Here is a 26,133-nt window from a genome sequence, read left to right on the forward strand (position 1 = left end):
GGGCAATATTAATAAACCCACAGAAAGGGACAGCAGGATCCGCTGGTGGTATTGATAAAATGCAAAGCAAAGACAAAGCAGGCTGGGAATAGTGCATGGGAACACTGATAAAAGCACACCAGGGACACCTCCCCCACCCCTGTGGCCCCTGAGAACCATAGCTGGTCTCCTCTCCTTTCCCTCCTCCTCTCACTCTTCACTCAAACTCCTACTTCACTTCTGCTCCCCACAAAGACGCAAACTCAGCATCAGTGAGCTTGTCTGAGAACCACGGAAGCCAGGACAAGAGATGGAGAATGAATGAGAAGAAGAACTAAGCCTCCATTTCGGCAGAGAAGATTCAGATGAGGAGGAAAGGATCAAGGCTACATACCAAAGTTGGTTCTCTACAGTCTGAAGATGCAAAAGTCGCACGTTGGCTCTGATAAAGGGTTGTCTTGCTTGGAAGCTGAGGGTTGCCCTAAGCGACCTCTCTGAAGTGTTCCTTGGTAAGCTGCCCATCAGGTGTGGGACATTTGCAGGGTTCCCATGACTGCTGGCACTTCCAAAACCAGCAAAAGCCCTATAGACTCCAATTTTCAAAGAACCTCAGGCATGCCTTTAAAGTTTATAGAGTAGACTTTAGGGTTTGGGGGTAAAATTCCTAGAGACTATTTCCCACTCCTTCCTGGCTCCTCTGGCTTCCTAAGAAGTGTTCCTGGCAGGGCTGGGGCTGGGGGCATTTCTTGGTAAGTGGAAGCACCACCGCCAACCCAGTTCCCCTGTGCTCCTTGATCTTCTCAGGGACATTGTCACATTCAGAGAAAGGCTCTCAGATCTTAGCAGAACTGTGTTGTTCTTTTGTCATCTGTATTTAATTGCCATCAGCTGGTATGTTATGATTTCGCCTTATTTTCCTAAGCTTTCTGTGTTATAGCGAGCATCTGCCTGGAGTATTTTCAGCAATTTTTATTGTGTATTAATCTGTGCTGTATATAATGCTGCATTATTTTCCAAGGACTGTGTGTGTGATCAAAACAACAGTTATCACTCTAAATAAGCCCATGTCTGCCCACATCCAATCAAATTTTAAATCAATACCTGACCTCCCCACCCCACCTGTACAAAAACACCTAACACCTTTTGAGGGCCAAATGAATTTTGAATCAGAAGGCATTGGTTATAAGCACACTCCCAGTGCTGACTGGCTGTGTAACAGCAACCTCTCTGACTTCTCTGAGCCTCAGTTTTCTTTCTCATTAAATGGGAACAATAAAGAATTTAACCACTCCGGATGGGCTATAAAGATTACGTGAGATCATCTCTGAGGAACGTGCTCTTTGAGTTTTGAGACTGTTATCTGGCCACTAAGCCTGTAGAAACAGAAAGCCATGCAACAGTCTGGAGAGGGCCTAGCTGACATTACGGCAGTCTGCCTTTGCATCGGATTTCAGGGCTCTCAGCAGCCCCTAGCAAACTTTTCATTTCATCATCTCAACAATGTCTTATGAGGCTCGGCGGCAGAGCTCTCATATCCTCGTTTAGGAGATGAGGAAACTGGATGACAGTGACACCAAGAGATCTTTCAAGCTGCAAAGCTGATCATGCCCTTCTGCAGCTGCCCTGAACTTTTCCTTTAGGAAAGAGGCATACCAGAATCATAATCGGAGCCTATGGCCCCCCTCGCCTGACCAGGACACCCTCCCTGCTCTCCTCCTGGCCTGCGGGGCCCTCCTGCTCCACCCAGCGGCCCTGTCTGTCCATGTTGCTGCACAGTCCTCCGTTCATGGGGCAACGTCCGCTCCAGCTGCAGCACCCACTTCTCAGACAGGCCTGGCACGTGTGTTTCAGGCCTTAGCACTTACCGCCCCCTCTGCCCAGATATCCACGCTCACTCATCACTTCCTTCAATCCATCCTCAGATCTTACCTCTACAGCACTGCCATCTGGACCATGTTAAACAGATGAACAATTCCCAGGCATTCTCTGGGTCCTCCCTCTGCTTTTTCTTTCCTTCAAAGCATACACTACCACCAGCTCTTCTATTTCTCCATCAATCAATCGATCGATCAATCACCTACCAATTTGCTCTGCCCTCACTAGAAGAAAGAGTCAGGATGTCTTTTACCCACTACCATAACTTCAGGTCCTGTAAGAGTACCTGACAAATACAATGTCCTCAACACACAGCAGCGATCATTACTATTACTGCACTTCACGCACAAGAATCTCACAATCATCTCAGCTACCTGGAGGCAATATGTTTAACAGTTAAACGCACAGGTTAGGAGCCAGACAGAATAAGCTAAAATTGCATTCCTCCATTTATAACCTATATGATCTTATGCCAGCTTCTTAATGCCTCTGTCTGTTTTATTTTCTGTAAAGTGATGATACGAATGGCACCAGCATCGTAAGGTTGTTTCGAGAAGTAAATATTATAACTGAACACATAGTAAGTGCTTGGTACACGTGACCAATGACTTTATTACAACTGTCACCATCATCATCATGAGTATTAACCCTGTGAGTTAGTCCCAATAAATATAATGATGCTTTAAAAATGTATTTTTTAAAAGGCTCAGTGAAGTTCATAGAACAAAGTCACAGAATAAGTGTCTACCACAGCTGGAAGCAGAGCCCATTCATCTCTCCCCAGACAGAATTCCTGTCACAGTGCCCCTCACTCTCCCTTTTCCACAGTCCAAAGAGAGGTACAGGGAGCAGACGGCTCTCCTAGCTTCACCCCACTCTGCACAGAGCACCCCACCCACAGCCACATACACCTTTGTCTCCCCCGGACTTGTAGCCACACTACCTGTTCCCTGTCCAGCCACCTTGTCCTCTCTTTCTCATTATGGAAATAAGAGTTACTTTAAGTTTGTTGGCTTAATACAAGCAGGCATGTCCTCAAAATTTGACAAGAAAAGTAACTTAAGATGACGATTAGCTATTTGATATCTAACCCAAGTGTAACTGTTAAAAGCAAGTAATTTAAAATAAATATGAATATGGGCTCCTGAATGGCTCAGTTGGTTAAGCAACTGACTCTTGATTACAGTCAGGTCATGATCTCAGGATTGTGAGATGGAGCTCCATGTTGGGCTCCAGCACGGAGCCCTGCTTAAGATCCTCTCCCTCAGCCCCTCTCACCTCCTCCCTCTTTATTAAAAAAAAAAAAAAAAAAAAAATATATATATATATATATATATATATGAATAAGTTAATATATGATATATATATGAATAAGTTAATATATGATATATATATGAATAAGTTAATATACTGGATATTCATTGATATCAAAATCATTTCCAAACAAGACAGACATTTGATGTTAAACATAAGTTTATCTGCTTTTAGCCTTTTGACAATTTACAAACAGACAGGATATATTTGGATCTATTAATAGGCATGTTTTATGCCACATAGAAAAATTTACTTTAAGGAAGAATATAGTTCTAAAAATTATAAAATGTGTTTACAAATTTGCTAATGTATTCCACAACGCTAATGTATGACAGATAGTTCACAATTGCCTGCTTCCCAGTTTTTGCTGGGAAGCAAAAATTACTAATTGTTAAAATGTATAACTAATTTGTAAAAATAAAACTACTGGAAATAGTAGGGGTAAAAAGAAAGTCACTGTATATTTAAAGTGGATAAGTAAAACAGCACTTATTTTTGGATAAGGAAAGATATGAAGGACATGAGTTTGCTTTGTGCTGAAAAAAAAAAGGAAGTGGATTTTGTCTTAAAGTAAAATGATTTTTCCAGAATAAGAAAAGGGAAATGGCAAAAGCTGAATCGATATAGACAATTCTGGAAGATCTGTGGAGTAAGAATGTTGAGAAAGGAATTTTATGTGTGATCAAGCTAAGATTAGAATAGATTCACTGAAGTTAATGTTGAAAGTATAGGGGTGTAAAAGAATTTGATTTCCTCTCTATTAAAATCACAAATATTTTTAGATTGTTGGTCAGCTCTTAGTAAGAGATTACAGACACAGGTTTTCTTTACCTTTAATTTGATCTGCTAGAAAACAAAGCATCATGGGTTGTCTTTACCAGGTCTCCGATTTCTTAAGAAAATGGAATCTTCTCTCTCAAAAGACCTAAGTTTTTTAATAACTATGTAATTTTTTTGCTCATGTTACATTTCATAGGGAAGCATTGCCAAATAAGAAGTGTCGTGAAACTTTCTTTAGGAAAAATGGATACATCCTGGTATAATGTTACCAATCATGATTTCAGCTATTATCTTAAAATCTTGTATATCACAAAATAAACAAATGTACTTGTCAATCGCATTCTTTGTTATGGTGAAATCTCACCAGATCTTTAACCATAGCTACTTTTAAGTCTTTTTGGTATTAACAGACATTTACTGTTCCGCTCATGTTTTCACATGAAGTGTTTTCACAGAAGTGATGTTTTCATAGAAGTGTTCCTGAAGAAGAACTTCATCTTCAAAGGGACTTATGGAAAACCCTGCAAGTACTCTAAAATGCAGGTTTCTGATAACTTTAAGATCCCAACAGTAAACTGGGGAAGAATTTCTAAAACTTTGATGGAAAACTTGATTGATTCATAAAGCTACTAGCCCAAGATGAAGCAAAATAAGAATTAATTACATCAGACTGAGTGAACTGATAAAGATGATTATAATTTGTATGACTTCATTTAAAACAGTGCTGGTTCCTTAATGTCCTTAATTTTCAGATTTAAAGGACCCCTTTTTGTCCTCTCTTTTAAGCTATCTATAACTTACAGCAATTTGGTAAAGTGTCTCTTTGCAACAAAGGTTGAAACATTTATCTTTTTCTTCCTACCTGATCCCTCCAGAATTCAGAAATTCTTATTAATATTCTTGATTTTCATGACAATATATGTATTTGCATAAGTTCAATTAAGAATCTGTTCTCCTTGTAACAGGCACAATTGGACAAGTCCTTGGCTTGGCTTCTTAGCCTCTAGAGGCTTTTGAAAGTTTAATCTGAGATTCCTTATGAAAAGCTCCAGCAAAGCAGATTTAAAAGCACCCATTAGATCAATTGTTATTCTTGCTGCACTTGAGTAAATAATCAGGCCAAGTTTATTGAAACTAGATTAATTTGCAAGCAAATTAGTCTTACAGTGGTTATCTGTGATAGCAAGGGCGAAGATTATAGGGGGAAAGTAGCACACCTTAGTGGATCAGATTCTGGTGCTATTAATTGTCTTTGAGGTCTTGCTTTTTGCCTGTAAACTGGACTGGATCCTAGAATCTTCCAGTTTCCTCAAGTATTTGGCTAGAATGCTCCAAATTAACATCTCCAATGTTCTCCTGCTCTTTTGACTTGGGATCACTATGAAACTAACACTGCCCCTTTCCTGAAGCCATGCACGCTAAAGCCAGAGAGCACGTCATAAACTTCAGAGATGTCACCACAATAGCTCCTGTGTGGACAACCTTTGTGATGACTGTTGTATGGCCTCTCAGAAAGACTCCCAGACATTCACACTATAAGCTAGAACATCTATGTGATGGTCACTGGTTGTCCTCACTCTACCCAAGGGTGCTTAGAACCCAACATCTAGAAGATTTCTCAAATGGCTGCTCTCCAAACTTAGAAACTTAATTTACAATTAGCTCCAAATAATGACCTTTGTTTTCTTTTATTCCTACAGAAATGCATCTCAGAAATGCACCTGGTTGCTCACATTATATAGAGCCCTAATTTAGGTGGACATTCACGTTCTTCTTACCCCCTCCTGAATTAAACATGCTCCTATTCATTCTGTCCTATTCATTCATCATATGTGAAAAATACATGTTTGATGATATATCATGCTATGCACATGTAGATCACTTTAAAAATAAATACAACTCACTTGAGTTATTTTTTTGGTTAAATCTTGGCTCCTGAGACTCTCTGCTCCGGGAAACATTTCAGTCCTTGGTCTCTGCCTCCTTATAGTCATCCTATTGTCCTCTCTGTGCCTTGTATACCCTCAAGAGCTTTCAGTGCCTATCAGCTGTCACCCACATGCGACATGGTATCCATCAGGATCAGACAACTGCCTGAAATCCACAACAACCACAGAAGTGATAGAGACAGTGGCCACATAATGGAATCAGTGAATGTGTGATTCTTGGGCCTGACTACATCATCCGTGGCAATGAGAATCACACTACAATGGAAAGAGAGGAATTGCTAAAACCAAAACCAGTGGAGACCAACTTTGAAATTCTCTGAGAAGACAAAACTAATTTGGTCAAATAAAGTTTAATTGAGCTTATTTTGCAAGACTAACCTAACCTGGGTCATTTCTTGTTCTGTCTCTGGAAATGGTAAGCAAGAGTTAAACTGGTTCCCAAGACTGATATGATATAACCACTAACCAATTCTCTACTACTTAAGAAAAGTCTAATATTATAAACAATCACTGTGAAGAAAAAAATTCACTGCCTTCTATGAAAGCTGTTTTATAACAACACATTCCTGAGCTTCATTCCATGTTCTGGTTTGAGGGCTCCCAGTTTACAAACTATCTTCTTTGCTTGTGCACAATAAACTTTTAATTCTTACTGGAGTGATTCATTGGTTTTACTTGTGTAACTTAGAAACTTCTGACAATACAAAGAGGACTCCTATGCTCAAGGACAACCTGCAATGATCCAGGAAGCCATTTCTCCTACAGCCAGTCTCTCATGTCTGGGCAACACTTAGGGGTGACCTAGAGTTGAGAGAATAGGACAGACCTGGGCTCATACTCAGAGGATCATGACCAAGCGGCCAAAAAGCACAGGACCACTTCCTTCGGGTCCTTCTTTGAAGGAATTCTTCAGCCTTTTTGCCAAATACAGCTGTATCAGTGGCAGATTACCCTGTAAGTATTCTTTTTTACCCTGATCACAAAGAAGGGGTGAGGGGTATACTCCTAGCAGGGAAGCAAGCATCCAGATAGGAATTGCAATGCTGAAGGTAAGATTCGAGGAAAGATAGAAAGAGAGAGACCCACAAGGGGAGTAAGTCTGCAAAAACCGCATTATGTCCATCCCTTCTTTCTGTCTTCCGGTTCCTTGAGAGGCCTGTGTGTTCAGTACGAAATAGAAACAGCAGTCCCCAAAGATCGTCCCTGAGGCTGCTAATCACTATAGGAATTTGGAAAGATGCTTTCACAACCAAGGTTCTTTTCTGGGGAGCCTCATTTAACCCAGGGCAGGGTTGCATTCAAAGAAGGAAACACAGTTTGCACATCAGATTGCAGACACTGATCAGAGGTGAGGGAGATGGGCCATGGAAAAATCCAAGTTTTAGTAACACAGATAGGGTGTTGTTAGCATGGGTCCCAGAACATAACAAGCAAATCAGTTTGCATTTCAGTGGGGTGGTTTAGACCACCCTGCATCAAATCAGGTTCTATTGAGCACCTATGAAAGATAAACAAAACCTAGATCTTGCCCTAAGGAATCTTGCAATCTAGCAAATCTGGAAAAAGCCATTACAAAGAAAAAAAAAACTATTTAAAAATAAATATAAAAAATATGCTAAATAGAGACACAGACAGTGAGATGTAAAAATAAACTAGATCCTTGTTGGCAAGCTCGGAGCAAGGAACAAGAGAAACATTTCACAGGGTAGGTGGCATTTGAGCGGGGTCTCAAAGGCAAGTGTAAAGTCCAAAACAGAGAATGGAGGTATGAAGGGTATTTAAGCCTGAAGAATAGAAGATTCACACAGAGTTGTAGGACAGAGGAATAAGGTACCAATGAAGCTTACAGATCTGCGCCTCTCTGAAATGGGTCTCTGGGTGCACAGATCAGATGACATCTGGAGATCCTGCCTCATCATCAAAAATAACTCAGTTGGTTAGGTGTCTGACTCGATTTCAGCTCAGGTCATGATCTCATGCATCACGGGATTGAGCCCTGTGTAGGGTTCTATGCTCACAGAAGAGTTTGTTTCTCTCCCTCTCCTTCTGCTCCCCTGTCCCCTCTCCATGTGTGCACTTTCCCTCTCTCTCTCTCTCTCTCTCTCTCTCTCTCAAATAAAGAAATCTTTAAAAATTAAACAAAATAAAATAACTCTTGGAAGTCCATAGATGCACAAACATCATAAGGAGAATTACACACATGCAATCCCTGCCCATAACTGCATATGAAGGAAGAACATAAATTAATTGCCCAAACTGAACTTCCTGGTGCAAACCCTCGGGGCTCCTGGAGTTGAAAGTGGACAGATCTCAGATTTGGGGATGTGGCAGAGAGTCAGCCTTAACTGTGCTGTGGCTTTCTCCTCTCCTGCTGTGGAAATGAAAACAATGTGTTTCCATCCATCAGGAATTAAACCTTACTCCTTGGCGACATTCTGAGCCTTTTCTCCACCCCTTCAAAACACAGGGTAGGGTGTGCTTAGATAGAAACATAGCTTTTCTTAAAAAAAAAAAAATTATTTATTTATCTGAGAGAGAGAGAGGCAGACAGAGCGTGTGAGCAGGGGGGAAGAGGTAGGGAGGAGGAGAGAGGGGCAGAGGGAGGGAAAAGCAGACTCCCCGCTGAGCAGGGAGTTCATTGAGGCTTTATCTCAGGACCCTGGGATCATAAACTGAGTTGAAGGCAGATGCCTAGCCAGCTGGGTCACTGAGGCACCCCAGAAACACAGCTTTTTTGATTTAAAAAAGTCCTTGGAGAGGTGGAGACAGGAAAGGCCCTCCTTCAGAGCTACACTCTTCATAGTCACATTTATGTGGGCACTTAGGAAGTATGCAGGGCACTGTTCAAAGTTCTACACACACTCATTCTGTCCCTGCTATGTAAATAGTATCATTCCCATTTTGCCCATGAGCCCAAGGCCACACACTCAAACCAAAGTTTGATTCCCTCGACACAATTTATTTATTCTATGTGACTCTCAAGGCCAGGCTGCCCAACCCAGGCTGGGATAAGGGTACAGGCAGATCTCAGAAGACTGGACAGAGCAAAGACCTGGCAGACATCAAGGTCCTGGCCAGGACCCTAAAGCAGGAGGGAATGAAATATCTATCCACTCCACTGATTCAGCCAGGACCAACTCTGGTTGCAGGTGCTCCAACAGTCCCATTTTCCAGACAGGTAAGCTGGGTTCTGGACACACTGAATGATTTTCCCAAAGGTTTGCCCTTCTGAACTCTGGAGAAATGGAGCATAGGGAGAGGTCAGAGTAGGTGACACCACTGAACACCAGCTCTGCCTTGCCCAGCACCACACAGGGGACTTCACACATGCTGCCTTACCTAGTGTTGAACCAACACTGAAAGAAGGATACTATTATCTTACAGCTGGCAATAGCCCAAGTCGAGAGAAGTTAGGTAACTCAACCTCACTCACGCAGCTGGTACAAGCAAATCAGCAATGGTCACAGAGCTGCTGCCTCTTTTCCCTCTCACAGCTTCCCGGGGAGTCAACCAAGGGTCCTGAGAAAAGGGAGTCCAAACAGTGCAAACAAAGAAAAGCATCCTTTTCACTCCCTTTGCCTCACCAGTTGCTATTTGATGCTAACAGTATGAGACCCAGGGAAGCAAAATGCACATCAAGCGCGCGCACGCGCGCGCACACACACACACACACACACATACTCTCACACCCTTCAGGAAGGACTCTGAACAAGCTGGAAACCGAGAGATCCTGGGTGAGAGAGATTAAAGAGGAGGAATCCAGGAAAGGAGAGGGGTATTTCATGGTCTCAAGTTGAATAAGATTACAAATAAACCCAATTTTCCAGGACTTGTTTCTCTCTCTGCTTCTCTTCCCTTTGTTAACTCTATTGGACAAAGCAGAAGAGAAAGTCCAGAGGTGGATGCAGGGGTGATTGGTAAAAGATGCCACCAAAGACCTGGTAAAGGAAGCAGCCGAACTGAGCAGAATGTTCTCCTCCTGGTGCTAACCCTGGAGTTCCCAAGCTCTCCTCTATTAAGAAAAGGCAGGTAGTGATTTTAATCCCTGTGCATCTCAACGTGTAGGCTGAGGACAGCTGTCTCAGAATCCTTGGATAGGTCTAATAAAAATTCAGGTTCCTGGGTTCCACCCCAAGCCTACCCATCCAAATAAATCAGGTGGGCTCAAAAATCTCCATCTTTAACAAGTGTCCTGGTGCTTTGGTGGAACTCTGCTGCCCACCAAAGTTGGAGAAACACTCCTTTACTTCCCGCTCTGCACAAAGAAGAAGCGGGACTTAGGTTTAAAAAGGGGCTCCAAAACCCTAGGGCTGATTCACAGTGATTCTCCTTCCTTTGTCCACACACACTCTGCATACCTCTACCCCCATCCTATCCCTTCTCTCAGGGCATCCCAGAAGCCAGGAGCGGTGTGCAGGAAGGGGCTGCCACTTTGTGGAGTGGCCAGGAGACAGCATTCCCCAGGTCTCTGCCTGCAGTCGGGAACAAGGCAACGACTTCCCTGTATGGTGCACACGGTGGACACAGCTGAGAAATTCACAGCTTGAGGTTGAATGGGAGAAGGCGGCACCATTTAGGGACCAGCAGCTGGTAACACTGGATCAACAGCATCACCTGCTGGCCACAAGATGCCACATCCTCCTCCTTCTTGGTCCAGGCCATGTGGGGGCCTCTCTCCCCAGACCCCAAGTACGCCTGAGTTCAGAGGAAGCAGTGCCTTTTTTCAGTTGGCACACTAACCAAGAGACGCTTCTCCCCAGAGTATGAGGGGAGAGTCATGGTGTACAACCCGTCCCCAAGAGCACATGTCCTGAGAGTCTGCAGAGCTGGGACTTGGTTCCTCTAGGCAAACTCCGCCTCCCTTAAAGAGATGCAGAACCTGCCCTGATTCTGTGTAGATCTCCAACACACACTGGCTCCCAGATGCATTATGAACAATTTTATTTTACCTACTGTCTGTAGTCCCCCCAGCATCCTTAGATGTATCCAGAATCTTTCACCTTCCAGTATAAGCTCCTGCGGGCCAGGGACTGAGTATTCCTTTACCGAATGACTAGATCACCACCTCTCACTCCAAAGTGCTGAGGAGAGTATTTTACGAATGTGAAGAAAAAAAGCCAATCCATCACTGTCAGAAAAGGCTTGCACGGGGACAGATGCCTCTTCCTGGGGATGATCATCATCCGGCCACCACGTTTGGACAGTTGGCATTTTCCCAAGTGCCTGGCATCTTCTGTACAGGGATGGTCTCACTGGATCTTCCCAAAGATACAAGGAAACTGCATCACAGAGAGGTTAAGCAACTTGCTCAAAGGCAGACCACCACTGAATAGTGTAAGGACCTATTTAGAAACTGTCCCTGCTCCCCTTCCCCCAGGGGATTTACAGGTAACAAAGCCCAGATACAAAGGTGGGTCAGGCCAGGTGGAGACACATCTCATCAGTGGGGGGATGCATACTGTCTCCCTGGTTACCAATGAGTATGGGCCCCGCTCTTTGGGAATCCTTTTGGCGCCAATCCCAATCAAGGTGTAATAGGCTGGTTCAAATGTCTACTAGGGTAAATTGTAACTCAATTGGTCACCTAGCATCACTGTGGAGTTTCCTGTGTGCAATCTCCTGTGTGTTACAATCTCATTGGCCACCTGTGCGTGGCCAGACCTGACCACATGGCCTTTGCCCTTAAAAGCTAGTCTGTGAAGCAGAGAGGGGTCTCCCTCTCTTGCAAGATGTGCAGCCCAAACGTTTGGTTAGATTCTTGATGCTTGGCATGAAATAAAGCTTTGCTTGACCTTCGCTTTGTATGTCTCTCTCCTTTAATCACGGACCCATTATTGGGGCATAACAAATAGCAGAACCAGAATTCCAGTGCAAGCAATCTAGTGCTTGGTCTCAGCAGTCATGCAATATTGCCTCCCAGAAAAAGCACACATGTGCACACCCAGTTAGTAAATGCAATCTCTTTACCAGAAGTGTGCCACATGTAGTTTGTCGCCCGGCCTGCCATGCATTCCACTTATGAGGTACAACCTGCTGTGGCTGCTGGTCTCTCTATGATGGCCTCTCACAGACCAGACCACTTCTCAAAGACTCATTCTTTCAACTGCAAGACCCCCAGGCCCACCCACAACACGTAGCTTATGGGAGGCACAGCAAATGGGCCCTGGAAGGGCGGAGGAGGCCCCAGAACCGAGGTGCATGCTAAGAAAATAGTAACACAAATCCTGGAGGGCACATTGCAGCCACGTGTTCCTTCCATCAGGATTTACTGAGCACCTGTTATCAGGCACTCTGCGGGGACAGGGAAAGCACACCTTACCCTCTGCAGGTGCACGCTCGAAAGGAGCCAGTCAGTAAAGAAACTGGTCAGGGTTATGCCAAGAGAGCTGTTCAGAAAGTTGTTGGTTTGGACCTTCTCCACTTACCAGCTGCTGCTTTGCTACCTTCCCCTCAAAGTCCCTCCATGGTCTCCCTCACCCCGACCAAGCGCACTCACTGTGGACTCCTGGCTGTTGGCTTTAGTCTCCACCCTCCTCGAGAGTACCAGAGTGCACCCCGTCTGGTCGTGCTACAGAAGTCCCCAGGTCCCACCACTGGACAAGAGGAGGGGGGCTAGGGTGAGGAGATAAGCAGGGGTGAGGGGAGCTGGGACAAAGGGAAAGACAGTGGCGAGAGATCAAGGTGGGAGAAGGGGTTGGGGAGGAGGCAGGTCGGGTAAAGGGAGAAGAGACAGAGTGAAGGAGCAGGTGCGGTGGGGGAGAGGTGGGGGAGAGGAGGGTAGGGAAGAGGGGCAGCGTGGGGGGAAGGGAGCGAGGTAGAGTGTAGAGGGAATGGGGCGGTGAGGAAGAGAGCCAGACAGAGGGGGAGGGATACGGTGGGGGAGAGACAAGGGGCAGTCCCGGCGGGGGTCTGGGGGCGGGGGAGACGGGAGGACCCGCAGAGGCGCGGGGAGCGGGAGGCGGGGCCCGGGCCGAGGCCGGAGGGGGGTCCGACAGCGCCCCCTGCCGCCTGGCCCGCCCCGCTGGCTCAGTTCCGCCTGGCTGCGAGCAAAGTTTCCCAAGCTGGCCCAGAGCAGCTGCTGCTCTCCCCTGCCTTTGTTTTCCCCTCTCAGGATGGAAAATGAATTTCGAGCATCGCTGCCGAGCCTGCCAAGTAATTGGAAAGCATGTCGAACACTGTGTCTGGTGGCTCAGCGGAGGTCTCCGGGTCGGCCCCCGCCGTCCCAGGCCGCCAGGTAGAGGAGAGGAGGGGGGAGAAGGCATGGGCACGGGTGGCAGAGCACTTGGGGAGGGAAGTAAACAGAAGCAGAGCCAGTCCCCGAGGTGCGGGGCCTGCCTTTAGCATCCCCCGGTCAGTCGAGCAGAAGTCAGCCCAGGCCCCACTCGGCCCTCCAGACTGTGTGCCCTCCCCTCTTCACACCTGCAGCCACACCCTGGTGTTCAGCCTCAGGAGTCGGAAGGAGGTGCCGGCAGGAGGCTGGAGCCCGGTTCCTCTGTGAAAAGGAAAACCGCCGGCGTCACGTGGAGTCCTCAAACCCAGGCTCCCTGCAGTTCAACCTCCCCCAGAAATGGTGTCCTAATCAGTCAGGAATTTCCCTGGCAGTGCCACTGAGGTAATCTGCTACCTGGACACTCTGCAGCGCCCAACCCCACTCCCACCACCCCCACCCCTCGCCCAAAGAGGAGGCAATCTGCATGATAGAAGCCCCTGTTCTTAAGAGGAGCAATCCTTTTCTTTTGTTAATAACTTCCTTGCCTCATCCCCCTTTCCAATAAAAACCTTCCATTTGTACAACTCCTCAGAAGATCCCCTCTATTAGCTAGATGGTATGCTGCCCAGTAGTTTGATGAAGACAATTAAGTCTTCTAATTAACTAGGTTGAATTGTTTTTTAACACCTCCCTGCTGTCTAGACTCCTCCTCCCCAAGCCCTCCCGCTGTCTGCTCTGGGGTAGCCCACTTGCCAGGCATCCTCTCCTGGGTTTGCCCTCTGTCCTGCACCCTTGGCTCTGCCAGACCAGCCCACCCCAATTCATGTTCTGGTTTGGCTGGGTGCCTTCCATTCTCCTCTGGGGATGGACCAGAGCTCCATCCCACCTCTCAGTGGACAATGGCTGTGTCTTCCTCCAGCAATCCCCTACGTCTGGTGCTGATCCTTACATCATGTGGCTCCTAAGTCCCCTACATGTGCCTCACTCTGCAGTGACAGAGTCAGGAAACTCTGGTTCCTACCCCCTAGTGTCCCAAGGCTATCTTCTTTGAGAGAGATATGACTGGGTTTGTGTCACTGTCTCTGTCTAGAATCAGCAACTTCCCCATTACGTCTTGACACACACCTGATAAGAAGAAGCCAACATTCCCACCACCACTACCACTACCACCAGCACCACCAGACAAGACTTCTACAAGCATCAGCCTGGACCAGCCCCTCACCCACCAACCCACCCCCATCTCCCATGCCCTCCCCTCACAGAAAGATCCATGACCCACAAAGCCTTTATTAGCTCTTTCAGCTCCATTTAACTACACAAATGGCTTGGTCACAGCTGACTGATCCCAAATTTGCCAGTGATTTTCTTTTAATTTACCATGGCTCAGTCCCCCTGTAATACAGGTAGAGGAGGCATATTTGTTCCCAAACTCCCCTCCTGGGGTTAATCATGCACAGAACAAAACTCCATTTGAGCCACTTAATGATTTCATTTCCACCCTAGGTTTGAAGGAGCTGCGGCTATAATACTAATGTAGGTCCCTCTCTCCCCAAACTCCAGATGTTTGTGTGTGAGAGAACAAACCGGTGGGGGCCTGTGAGCTCCTTTAACCATTACCTCCCAAGTCAGAGCCCAACACTGTAGGGCTCCCTTTCTTTCTGAGTGCAGTGGGCTCCCCCTCTTCCAAGTGCCTGGAAACCTCTGCACATCTGTCTCCTGAGAAGCCTTGCCTAGCCAGCATTGCAGGGTTGGCTCAGCTCCCCTGGGGTCCTGCAGCCAGGTTTCATGGGCTTACTTTGCACTCTCCTGTAGGATCCCTACCTGTGCACTTCTCAACCTCCTGGCCTGCTATTCTCCCCCACTGTATCCCGATTTCTAAACATTGAGGCCCAGACTCAACCCCCTGAACATTCGGCCTTCCTATGTGGGTATTCTCTTTCCCTGGAAGACCCCTCCATTGCTGCCACAGGCTGGCAAACCTCTGCTTCAATGTCCCCGCTGCTGGGAAGTCAGCACCTTTCCTCTCAAGCAGGGAAAATCACTCCCTCTTCTGCACTACCATACATATACGCTTTCTGTTTGTTTACACACATTAAAAATGTGTTTGCATGTCAGCCCCTCCACCACTCTGAGCTCCCTGAGGGTATGACAGAATATTCATCTGGGTATGCCCATACTCTAGTCAGCGCTGGATGTAAACACTCAATAACTTTTATTTGAATGAATAGCCCCTCTGTAGTTCATGTATGTGGATGCGAACTGTATTCATCATTAAACTAAGATACTCAAAGGCCTTCCATCTGTTTAGGCTTCCTGACTGGTGCTAAAATTTAAATCCCGCCCTGCAATCGCTGCCTGACTCCACTAGTTTGCCTTCAGAAAATGATTTTTGTGTGGAAATGGCGCCATCTGGTGGTTTCTGGCAAAACAGCGTCTCAGCTGGGTAACGAAGATTGTGGGGAAGCTCTGGCCAGATGCATGCTACTCCTTGCCTCTTGAGAACTAGAGTGAGGGTTTGGTAAAGTAAGGTCATGTCTACAACTGCTGAGGAAAGGGTTCTTACTTCTCTACCTCTTTTCCTGCAAGTGTACTCCCAAGAAGGACAGGCTCTTCCTTGCCACCAGGGGCCCCTTTTCTACCAAGACTCCCACCTGCTAGCCCAGTCCTGTCTGTCCTGCTTGACATCACCGCTGTGATATCCTACAGAGACCTAAATCATTACCCAAACCAAACTCCTCTCCCCCAGCTGAGACCTCCCTGTCTAAGCAAATGGCAGCTCGTGTCCAGCTGCCCAGGACCTTCCTTCTCCCCCATTCTCCAGCTGCCACACACCACCAAGTCACATTTGTCCTGTCTCAAATCCTTTGGTTTCTCTGTCCCCTCACCTTCCCAAGAGTCCCCTCCTGGGGTCCCTGCTTCCACTCTGTGCCACAGCCCACCTCCACATGTGTGATCCTCTTCTGTCCCCAACATTCCTGCCCTTTCCCTCTCTGCTCCGTCAAGGCTCCCAGCCCACATGACCTGGCCCTGGTCCCCTTTCAACAGCCTCCTCTGTGGCCTTTCTTCCTCCTGCTCCCATCCGGCCAGAGTGGCCTTTTTGCATCATGCTCCTCTCCTCATTCCACAGCCCTCCTACTTGCCTCTGCTCAGGGCTGTGCCCCTGTCCCCTAGCTGGTTGACTCCTACCTGCATCCTTCCTCCCCTACCTCCCACCCTGGAGAGGGAAACTGCAGGTACTCCTGACCTCAGGGAATAATGCATCGGGGTGGGTAAGAACCTACTTAGCTCCACCTGGCACACAGTAGGTGCTCAGTCCACGCTGGTTGTTGTTCTAGCAGACACTCAATGAAGACTTGAATAAGACTTCCATTTTCTGGTCTGATATGTAAAGAGCTTGGAAGTTTTACTCCCATTTTTACAATTAGAAAAAAAGCCAAACAAACCAAAAACCAACAATACTACCTAGATCCGAGAGAATTTAGGTCATAGGGCAAAACACTGATCTGAGAATCAGAGAGACAGACAGGTTATTATGGAGAATCACAACTTTGAAGACACACAAACTTTGAGGAAATAGCACCAGAGTAGGGAAGCTTAAATATAATTGAGAATTGCTGGTGGCTGAATGTGGACAAGCTTGAGATTAAACAAGTCCAGAGGCCCCAGTGTTAGAAGGCTCCCAACTTCCTGAATTTTGCCCCCAAGAGCCACATTAGGTTTTCACAGTGAAGATCAAGGAACCCCACCCTCCTGCCCACTTCAGCAAGGGGAGAGGAAAATAGCCATTTTGAAATAAATCCAGAGATGGAGCACCTGGGTGGCTCAGTGGGTTAAAGCCTCTGCCTTTGGCTCAGGTCATGATCCCAGGGTCCTGGGATCGAGCCTCACATCGGGCTCTCTGCTCAGCAGGTAGCCTGCTTCCTCTCTCTCTGCTTGCCTCTTTGCCTACTTGTGATCCCTGTCAAAAAAAAAAAAATTTTTTTTTTTAAATAAAGAAAAAAAGAGAAATATATCCAGAGCAATTGGTTCTCCCTAACAAAGGCCTGCCCTCAAGACAGACTGCTATTTCAGAGCCTACCTAACCTGAGGGAAGGAAAACATTCCATTCTGGCTCCCTTTGACTTTCCTGTCTCTCCCAAAGTAGGGGCAGTGAAGGGGGAAAAGGCAAGGAGGACACGGGCCGAGGACACAGGCTCACTAAGAGACTGGGGCCTGATCAGAAGACCCTCCACTCTCCCCTCAGGCCCCACCACCACAGGGATTTCAGCTGGAAGAGGTAAAAGCCTCGGACCCTGTTTAAGAAGGAACCTCTAGGGAAACCTAAAGGCAACAAGGGAGACGAAAACAAGAGCACAATAAAAAAATGTTAATCTCTGAAACTATAGCTGCTGGGGAGAGTAAATACAGCCTAACTCCTAACCAGAGAAATATAAAACCTCACACTCTCTACCTCCACTCCTCTACCTCCTGCAGCATTACCTGGCTTTCAACGAAACATGACGCTGTATGACACAAGGTAAAAATACAGTCTGAAGAGACAAGGCGAGCATCAGAACCACACTCAGATAAGGCAGAGATGTTGGAATTGTCAGACTGGGAATTTAAAACTGTAATAAATAATATACAAAGAGATCGAATAGAAATAGTGAGTGACACACAAGAATAGATAGACTATGTCTGCAGAGAGAATGGAAACCTTATGAAAAAGTGAACAAGAGATCCCAGGAATAAGAAGTCTGTCACAGAAATGAAGAATGACTTTGATGGACTCGTCTGTAGCCTAGACACAACCAGGGAAAGAATCAGTGAGTTTGAAAAAAAGGTCCATAGTAAGTTCCCTGACTGAAAAGCAAAAAATAAAAGAAAAAAGAAAATAGAAAAAAATATGGAACAGAGTATCTTAAACCTGTGTGGCAATTACAAAAAAGGTAACATACGCATAATGAGAATACCAGGAGAAAAACGAAGGGAACAGAAAAAATATATATATTCAAAGTAATAGTAGTTGAGAATTTTGCAATGGTGGGTCCCATAAAACAGATCCAGGAAACTCAGAAAACTAAGCAGGGTGAATACCCAAAACTCTACACCTAGGCATAGCATATTCAAACTGCAGAAAATCAGACACAGAACAAATCTTAAAAGCCAGAAAAAGAAAAAAAATCTGCCTGAGGAGGAGTGAGGATAAAAATTACGTGACTTCCCTTCAGAAACTATGCAAGCCAGAAGAGTGTGGGGCACGTAACGTGTCAAAGGAAAAAAAAACTAGAATTTTATGTCCTTCAAAATTGTCCTTCAAGAGTGAGTAGAAATACTTTCTCAGCCAGAAATCAAATGAAAAGATCTCCTCAAATGAAAGTTCTTCAGAGAGGGAAAAGAATATAGGTCAGAAACTTGGATCTGTAGGGACACCGGGTGGCTCAGTGGGTTAAGCATCTGCCTTCAGTTCAGGTCATGATCCCAGGGTCCTGAGATCAAGTCCCTCATCCGGGTCCCTGCTCAGTGGGGAGCCTGCTTCTCCCTCTACCTGTCACTCCCCCTCCTAGTGCCCACTCTCTTTCTTTCTCTGACAGATAAATAAAACCTTAAAAAAAAAAAAAAGAAAGAAAGAAAGCTTGGATCTACATAAAGACAGGAAGCAAGCTAGAAAAGAAATAAAGATAAAATAAATACTTGAGTGAAACAAACAAACCACACCTTCCCCAGTAAGTCTTCCTGTCTCGGCCTCGTCCAACACCCCTTCTAGTGTTCCAGGAGCACCCAGCATGGCCTACTGACACAGTTCTATGCTGGCTTGGTGTCTCTCTCCCCAAAAGCCGGGTGTCCCTCATCTATGTGTCCCCAGAGCCAAGTCCATGAGTAGAAAGCATTCACACTGGAGGCCAGGACAGTGATTAAATAGCTAGTCTCTTTATTAACAGTTCAGCGGGAAGATTCCAGTGGTGCCACTGTCACAAGGAAGGAGGGCTCGGCCGCCAGATCCTCTCTGTCCAGGTGTGGTCACTCCTCTGGTCAAGGGGTGATAGACGTTCTTTTGACAAAGGCTGTTCCTTGACCCTGAAGGACATGAACCTAGGAAGCAGAGGAATGTCCAGGGGCCATGTCACAGAAATGCAGGATGGCTAAAGGGCTTGATGATCACACCTTCCCGACTTTCCTAGAGCTGCGTTAGACCAGAAAACCCACAGCAGGAAAGGATGGTGGTGCACCAGACAGACCTGGATCTGCTTCCTCAAACTTCAGAAGACCATGCAAGCACCCTGATTCCTCATGTGTTTAATATTAGGAAACAGTTGACATGGCACATCATGTCATTTACGAAGTGTTGATAGCCATTTTCCTCAGGACACTGTTCTGAAGTCTGATGAAATCAAGGCACAGAGGCATAACTCAACTCGCCCAGGATGGAGCTGGACTGAAAGACAGTGTCCATTCCTAAGGCTTGGCCTAACTGCTGCCATCTGTATAATGGGCATGAACAATGCCTTCCTCTTAAGGTTCTTTTTTTTTTTTTTTAAGATTTTATTTATTTATTTGACAGACAGAGATCACAAGTAGGCAGAGAGAGAGGAGGAAGCAGGCGCCTCGCCGAGCAGAGAGCCCGATGTGGGGCTTGATCCCAGGACCCTGGGGATCATGACCTGAGCTGAAGGCAGAGGCTTTAACCCACTGAGCCACCCAGGCGCCCCTTCTCTTAAGTTTCTTTTGGATCAGATGAAAAATCTTGACAATGCTTTATGCTAAAGCTGGGATATAAATGCCAGCGCAATATCTCCACGGCCTTCCTTTAAGCCTGTCGGGAGTTGGCTGGGTCTAAAACACTCCTTCAGCCCCCTGTGACTGCCAATTCAGTCCTCACCCCTGGAAAAGTGCAGTAACGTTTTCCTGAATGAATGGCCTCTGTAGTACATCCGTGTCATTGGCCTTCTACCTCCCAGAGCCACATAAATGGCTACTTGTGACCACTGGTTCCCAGGACAGGTCAAGAAGTCACAGGAGCTAATGTCAAGGCCCTAATGGGTGGCAGGGCCAAAATCTATGTGCCCTCACTCCTGACCGCAGTGCTCTGTGATCTTGGGGTTCAATGTGGGGTCAGTAGACCTATAGCAGCAATGCCTGGGAGTGTTAGAAATGCAGAGCAGCAGGCCCCCCACAACCTACTAACACAAGATCCCCAGGAGGTCCCTGGCCTGTGTGTAATTGAGAAGCACTCACTGTGACACCACAGCTAAAAGAGTCAGGCCAATCTGAGCTTGACTTAGAGTCCTTCCAGAAATTTAAGAGAGGCACTGCAGGACCCTGAGGCAGCTGCCCTATCCCCCACTCTCCCTGGCCCCAAGTATAGGCCCCCTCACCAAAGGAAAGGCTAAACCTTATGATCAAGCTCCCATCCCAGTGTCCTGTCTCACACCCAACACATCTGTCTCTTCTGCCCAGCTCCCCACGGTCGGCCCTCTCACCTGTAGCTCTCAGCATTCTGCATAGGAACTTCTGCTGTGAATATCCTGAGATGATTCATCTGTAAGGCTGCATATGCTGCAGGGATAGAGAAGAGGAGCAAGGCAGATGGGATGGCAAAGCCTGCCCAGCTTTGGTATGGATCTGGGGTGCCTGGGCAGCCATTGCCCCATTCAGGTCCTGGAGCAGAGTCCTACGAAGCGCTCCACACATGATCAGGGAACCTGCAGAAGAGAGACCTGCCCACTGCCGCCGCTCTCCATCACCCGACCCTATTAGGTGTCCCACAGCTTACCTTCGTCTCACCTGCTCTATTCGTTCTCGCACAATGTCAGTCCTCGCCTCACTTGGCACTTGGAAGATACGGGTATGGCTGCAAAACACCATTTAGACATTGGGGTTCCTGAGTTTCTCTTTCACTAGGCATAGTGAATGGGTTGGAATCCTACAAACGATAGTTCTGACCCTGTCGCCATGAACTCTTGAGCTGGTCCTTCACTCCTCTTGCATGAGGCACACAAAGGTTTTTGTTTTGTTTTGTTTTTTACTATCAGTACCCCTGAGCCACCCAGTAATCCTGGGCTGGCAGCAAATGGTCCTAAGAAGAGTTGAAGAAACAGAGAGGTTAAGTGCCTTTACACAGCAGGTCAGTGATCTTGTAAGATGTGGAATTCACGCCCCCACCCCGAGTTCCTCTCCATCTCGTATCACCTCTTTATCACCTACTTTATGCCATACTTACTATGGTTTAGGGATAATTCTGCAAAATTCTCTCACCATGCCGATTTGCCTCTGTCTCTGTGGTCCAGCTCATGTCCTCCTCAGCTCCATCCCCTCTCCTCCCGCAAACCCTCCGTTCCAGCAAAACCAGTTTGCCCGCTGAATTTTCCAACTTTGCCTCTATTGTTCTAGGTGCTCTGGGGCTTTCAGTGTGAAGACACTGATATTGCCTCAAGGGCTTGAAGCCTGGAGGTGACAAATGTGCTCATTTATCACTCTCTCAAGGTAAAGTTGGGTCAGTGCCCAAAATGAGGGGTAAGAAAGAATAAAGATTACTCCCAGCCCAAGGCAGAAAGGGGTAGGCCTCAGAGAAAAGGCTGCAGCCCTGCACACTGGCCTGATGGAATTGGCCAAGTTCCCAAGGCTCTCATGACCTGTGGAAGCCCCTTCCTCCCCTCTCCTGTTTATTCAGTCCCTGCCCAGCCCATGGGTCAGTCCAAGTAAATGCCCTGCTAGAAACCTTTCCAGGGTCTCCCAGGCAGCAATGCCTAGAACTTTAAAAAGCGGGGTCCCTCAGACTATGCTCTTGCTCTTGCACTCCTCTTGAATTTTCTGCCATTTTCTCTAATATTCACACACCTTATTCATCTAGTTCACTTTTATCCCTTTGAAACTGGGGACTGACTCCATCTTTAGACCTAGAAAACATCTACCAAATAAATGAGTATCTGCTGTTGCTTAATGAAGGGGTATGTATTCCCTGACTACATATTTACTAAAACTAATAAAAGAATGCCAAACCAGTGGATTGGAGGGGGAGACAGGCACAGTTTATGGGTTTAAAAAGTCCAGAGTGGAAAAATTATATATGGATAATTGTGATTCCTGTAGCTTGTCTCCAAAGCTTTAACCTACTTGTGCCATACAGCTAGGTCTAAATTTTTGAAGATGATATTCGTATTATCCAGACCAAGGAACTGCCGCAAGGAACCGCTCCCATCCAGTGCAGCCATGTTGGGCAGGGACAGGCTCCCACGTGTGAGGCTGGCTGGATTACAGTCCACAACATTTACAATTTTAGAATGGGGTTCCCATCCAAAAAGTCTTTCCCTGGATGGTCTCCAATTCCACCATTTGCCACTCCTTCCTGAGCTTTTGAATCCTGTTGTAAAATGCTAATGGCACCGTAAAGGGTAAACACAAGAAAACTGGATATCCCAAAGCAAAAATACATTTCTTGAGAAATGCGTCCACCTTGATAGAAGTGAACAAAGGGGCGATAGGGGCATGGGAAGAAAGTACAGAAATGAGAGAGAGAGCGCCTCCACAGTTTCATGGAGGACCAGTTTAATTCCACAATTCTTCTGCTGGGAAAAGAGACCGCAAGTGAACACAGTTCTGAAAAGGAAATAGGGAAGCTTACGCCAGAGGGAATGAGCTGGCTTCCAGGCTCAGCTCCCTCCACATTGGGTCTCAGCCCCTTCCGAGCCAAGAAAGGCAGAAGGAGGTGGTCCGTGCTCCTGCAGGCACGGCAGGAGTCTGGCAAAATCACCGAAATGTGGAGCACAGAATTCTAGCCTCGGGCTCTGAGAAACCTCCTCTCACCTCAGCTGCAGATGAGGGCTCAGGCTTTTGCATTTTAAGAGCTTATTTTCTTTTAGCTCTTTAAAGTGCAGCCACTTCTGAACAAATCAAGTGCAAAAGTAACAGAAGTCTGAAATTTATTCAGAAGCATTGAAGAAATGGTGAACAAGCCCAGTTTTGCAACCCCCCAAGTCATGTTAAATCTTAGCAATGAGCTGGGCTTTCAAGATAGCAAAAATATTCCCTTAAGACCCCAAAGTAAGGGGAAAATTTCTCAGCCAGAGAAGTCAACATCTCTGGAGAAGAATAGCTATGTTTGTGTTGGCCAGGAATCCCAAAGGTGCGGGACTTTTGCCTCCCATCCCACAATTCCACTCAGGGCAAATGAGACGCTTTACCTCCATCTTATGAACTGGATTCTTGTTCTTTCCTCCAGGACCTCTTGACTCTGGTTTGCCAACAAATCAGACTTTGAGAGATGGTGCTTCACCTAGGAAATCCACGTAGTGTACATGTGATTACTATTCGGCAAGGACACCGTAGCCAGGATGGAGCCCAGCCTGGACAAGCTCTGTCCACTTGCCCAAGACCCTTTTCAACTGGACCTTGTGCCTGCCCACCTCCCTCTCTGCCCGCTCCCCTAGGATAACTATCTTAAACTCTCAGTTACCACGTCTCTGGTAACATGCACATCTTGGCCATGGGTGGGAAGGCAGCCGGCAGACATCTTCTCCTTTATGTCCTGGGACGCTTCTTCTTCAGTCTGAAAGGTGAGCAATTTCTCCTGAAATTGTATCTGAGTCCAAGTCTGTCTCTTCTGCCTTTTCCCTGTTTTCCCTTCTGTCACAACACACATCCCACGTGTCCTCATTTACATACTCTGTATCTCACTGTTCCTGCCATAAGCATGTCTATTACTACCTTCCTGTAGAATTCCAGAGGACTCATTAAGTCCATGGCCCTATCTCAAGTATTCCTGAGATGCCCTGTAGCTGGGGATGACATATCTGAAACCCCTCACCCAGTATCCTTAAGATGCAGGTGGTGATAGTGGTGATTCCAACACATCTCTGCCAAAAGATCACATAAGCCCCAGGGTCTTCTAGGACATTTGGTGAATTAGACACAACTCTAGGCAGGGTGTTTAGCAATGAACTTGAGTTTCCCAGTTCTAAGGGGAAAGGAGTCTAGATTCCTGCACCCATGGAGGCCAGCTCTCTAGAATTTGGGGTACCCTGAGTCATAGAGGAATATTACTCACTTTTTTCAACCAGTGCTGTACTACAGATACAGCCTCGCTTTCTACAACTTCAACGTCCTGCAAAAAATTGGTAAGTTAATGCCCTCAGAATACCTAGAGACACAGCCCTCTTCCATTCTTATCCAAAGTTATACATCTTTATATATATAAAGATCTCTTGGAAGTGCAGTGGGGGGCTCAGAAAGGAGCATATAGATGAGAAACAATTCCAGGTAGCTACCCCCAGCTCTACTTACTGAACTGATTTTTGGTGGGAAGGGGAACCCTGCACCTTTCCGGGCAAGAATGTACACAATCCATGTTGTAATTATCATCTTTGAACTTATGCCAGGACTCCTTCTTGGCTCTCTCCTTCCATCGAAGCTGCCTGAGAATTCCTCCAGAACAAGGAGGTCATTGCTAGGAGGTGCCCACCTGATTGGCTGGCCAATGATGATGTGACAATGGCATCCTTTAATCTCTGGGGTCAGATGAAAAAGAGGTAAGGAAGTATCTGCCTTAGTGATGGCCATAGCTCAGAAATGGAGAGTTAGGGGGATGGGAACAAAAAGTAAGGAACAACCAATATAAACCTGAGGAAGACACAGAAGGAAATTACCAAAATTATAGAGATATGGTTGGGGAAGGGGGAGTATGTCTTGTCACCTGGTTTTAAGGAATGCTGAAGCAGAAAGATATTTTATGAATCAAAAGAGTAAATTTGTCACAAAATAATCCAGGTCCCCAAGAAGTTGATTCAAACAATGCCACAGATACTTCTTATTCTTACATGTGGGGAAAGAAAGAACTTGTCCACCCCCCAAAAAATCAAAGATGGAGGAACAAAACTCTCACCAAGGACATTTTCTTTCTTTCTTTTTTTTTTAACTTTGTTTACAGTGGTGATTCAAATCATTAAAAAAAAAAAAAAAATCCAAACAATTAGAGGTATAGAGTAAAAAGTATAAATGCCATTTCCGATTAAAAAAAAAATTTCCTAATGATTTCCAGTGGACTGCTTCAATGGAAGGACAGTAAAGTGGAAGTGGAAAGGAGATTGTGTTGTGACTTCAGTGTTGGGGGAAAACATTGATAGTTCAAGTGGCTGCTGCTCTTCCTATCTAGAATTTTCACCAAAAAATTGAATGAAGTTCAGAATGTCTAAAGGATACTAAACAAAAGTTCAGCTGCTCCCAAAGTAACAGTAGCCTAACTCTGAGACCATTCTCAAGGTCCTAAAAACCAGGGTTGCAATCTTGTCTTTACACTAACTCATTATGTGTTTCATTCTAGTTTCTTCTTCTTCAAATCATTCTAGTTTCTTCGTCTTCAAAATGAAAAGAATGGAATAATGTCTGTAGTTTTTAGATTTAATATTCTATAAATGTTCTCATTCTCATTTTTCCAAGAATATCAGAGTATCTCTCTCCCCAATTCTCCTCATATAGCCACTATTTCTCTTCCCTCTCAACAAATCACCTCAATTTTACATCTTTATTGATCGGAATACTCTAGATTTTGTTGAGGCAACAAACTAGTCCCCAAAAAGGTTTACTTCTTACACAGGGTGATGTATGGAACTGTTGAATCACTATATTGTAGACTTGAAACTAATGTAACACTACTAGGTTAACTAACTAGAATTAAAAATTAAAACAAAACAATAACAACAAAAAAGGTTTACTTCTCACTCTCAGATACTCCAGTACAAAGTGAGAGGTTCTTCAGGGTAGTCACGCTCCATGTGGTGAGTTAGAGATCTGGAAAGAATTCCATCCTGTGGCCCCAGGGTCTCAGGATATCACTTCCATGATTCCCAAAGCAAGGAGAGAAAACATATGGTGAAACAAAATCAGGCCTTCTGCTGAAGCCCAAAGTCTTCTTCTTATAGGTTGTTGGCCAGTATTAGTCATATGACCCCAACCTAACTCCCAGGGGGACTGAAATTGAAAAACAGAAGATGAAATTACTTGTCAACACCTCTGTTTCTGCCATTATACCCTAAGAATTATGTTTTGATCTGT

General features: G+C 45.9%; 1 protein-coding gene and 1 long non-coding RNA gene across 2 annotated transcripts in view; both read right to left on the reverse strand.

The window, feature by feature from the left end:
• The window catches only part of LOC131820691 (uncharacterized), a 37,246-nt gene extending 24,507 nt beyond the window's left edge, over positions 1–12,739 (reverse strand). The window contains exon 1 of the long non-coding RNA XR_009349739.1: positions 12,394–12,739. This is a non-coding gene — a long non-coding RNA (uncharacterized LOC131820691). The remainder of the gene's footprint in view (positions 1–12,393) is intronic.
• Positions 12,740–19,001: 6,262 nt separating this feature from the next.
• On the reverse strand, positions 19,002–24,524 carry SPATA19 (spermatogenesis associated 19). The gene is made up of 7 exons (XM_059156403.1): positions 24,367–24,524; positions 24,131–24,187; positions 23,540–23,632; positions 23,268–23,359; positions 20,861–20,938; positions 20,568–20,643; positions 19,002–19,179 (listed from the first exon to the last, which is right to left on the reverse strand). The coding sequence occupies exons 1-6, from the start codon at positions 24,442–24,444 to the stop codon at positions 20,577–20,579; spliced, it is 465 nt and encodes a 154-aa protein (XP_059012386.1). The 5' UTR covers positions 24,445–24,524; the 3' UTR covers positions 19,002–19,179; positions 20,568–20,576.
• Positions 24,525–26,133: the final 1,609 nt, after the last annotated feature.

Source organism: Mustela lutreola, chromosome 1 (genome assembly GCF_030435805.1).
Source record: "Mustela lutreola isolate mMusLut2 chromosome 1, mMusLut2.pri, whole genome shotgun sequence".
Lineage (NCBI taxonomy): Eukaryota > Metazoa > Chordata > Mammalia > Carnivora > Mustelidae > Mustela > Mustela lutreola.

What these genes read in the sequence shown, in the direction of transcription:
- SPATA19 (XM_059156403.1), bottom strand. Translation starts at nt 24,444, where the DNA reads ATGATAATTACAACATGGATTGTGTACATTCTTGCCCGGAAAGGTGCA. An exon ending in TCCCACCAAAAATCAGTTCA is followed by an intron (nt 24,188 to 24,366) that starts GTAAGTAGAGCT and finishes AATTTTTTGCAG; the next exon opens with GACGTTGAAGTTGTAGAAAG. An exon ending in TGCATGTTACCAGAGACGTG is followed by an intron (nt 23,360 to 23,539) that starts GTAACTGAGAGT and finishes TGGATTTCCTAG; the next exon opens with GTGAAGCACCATCTCTCAAA.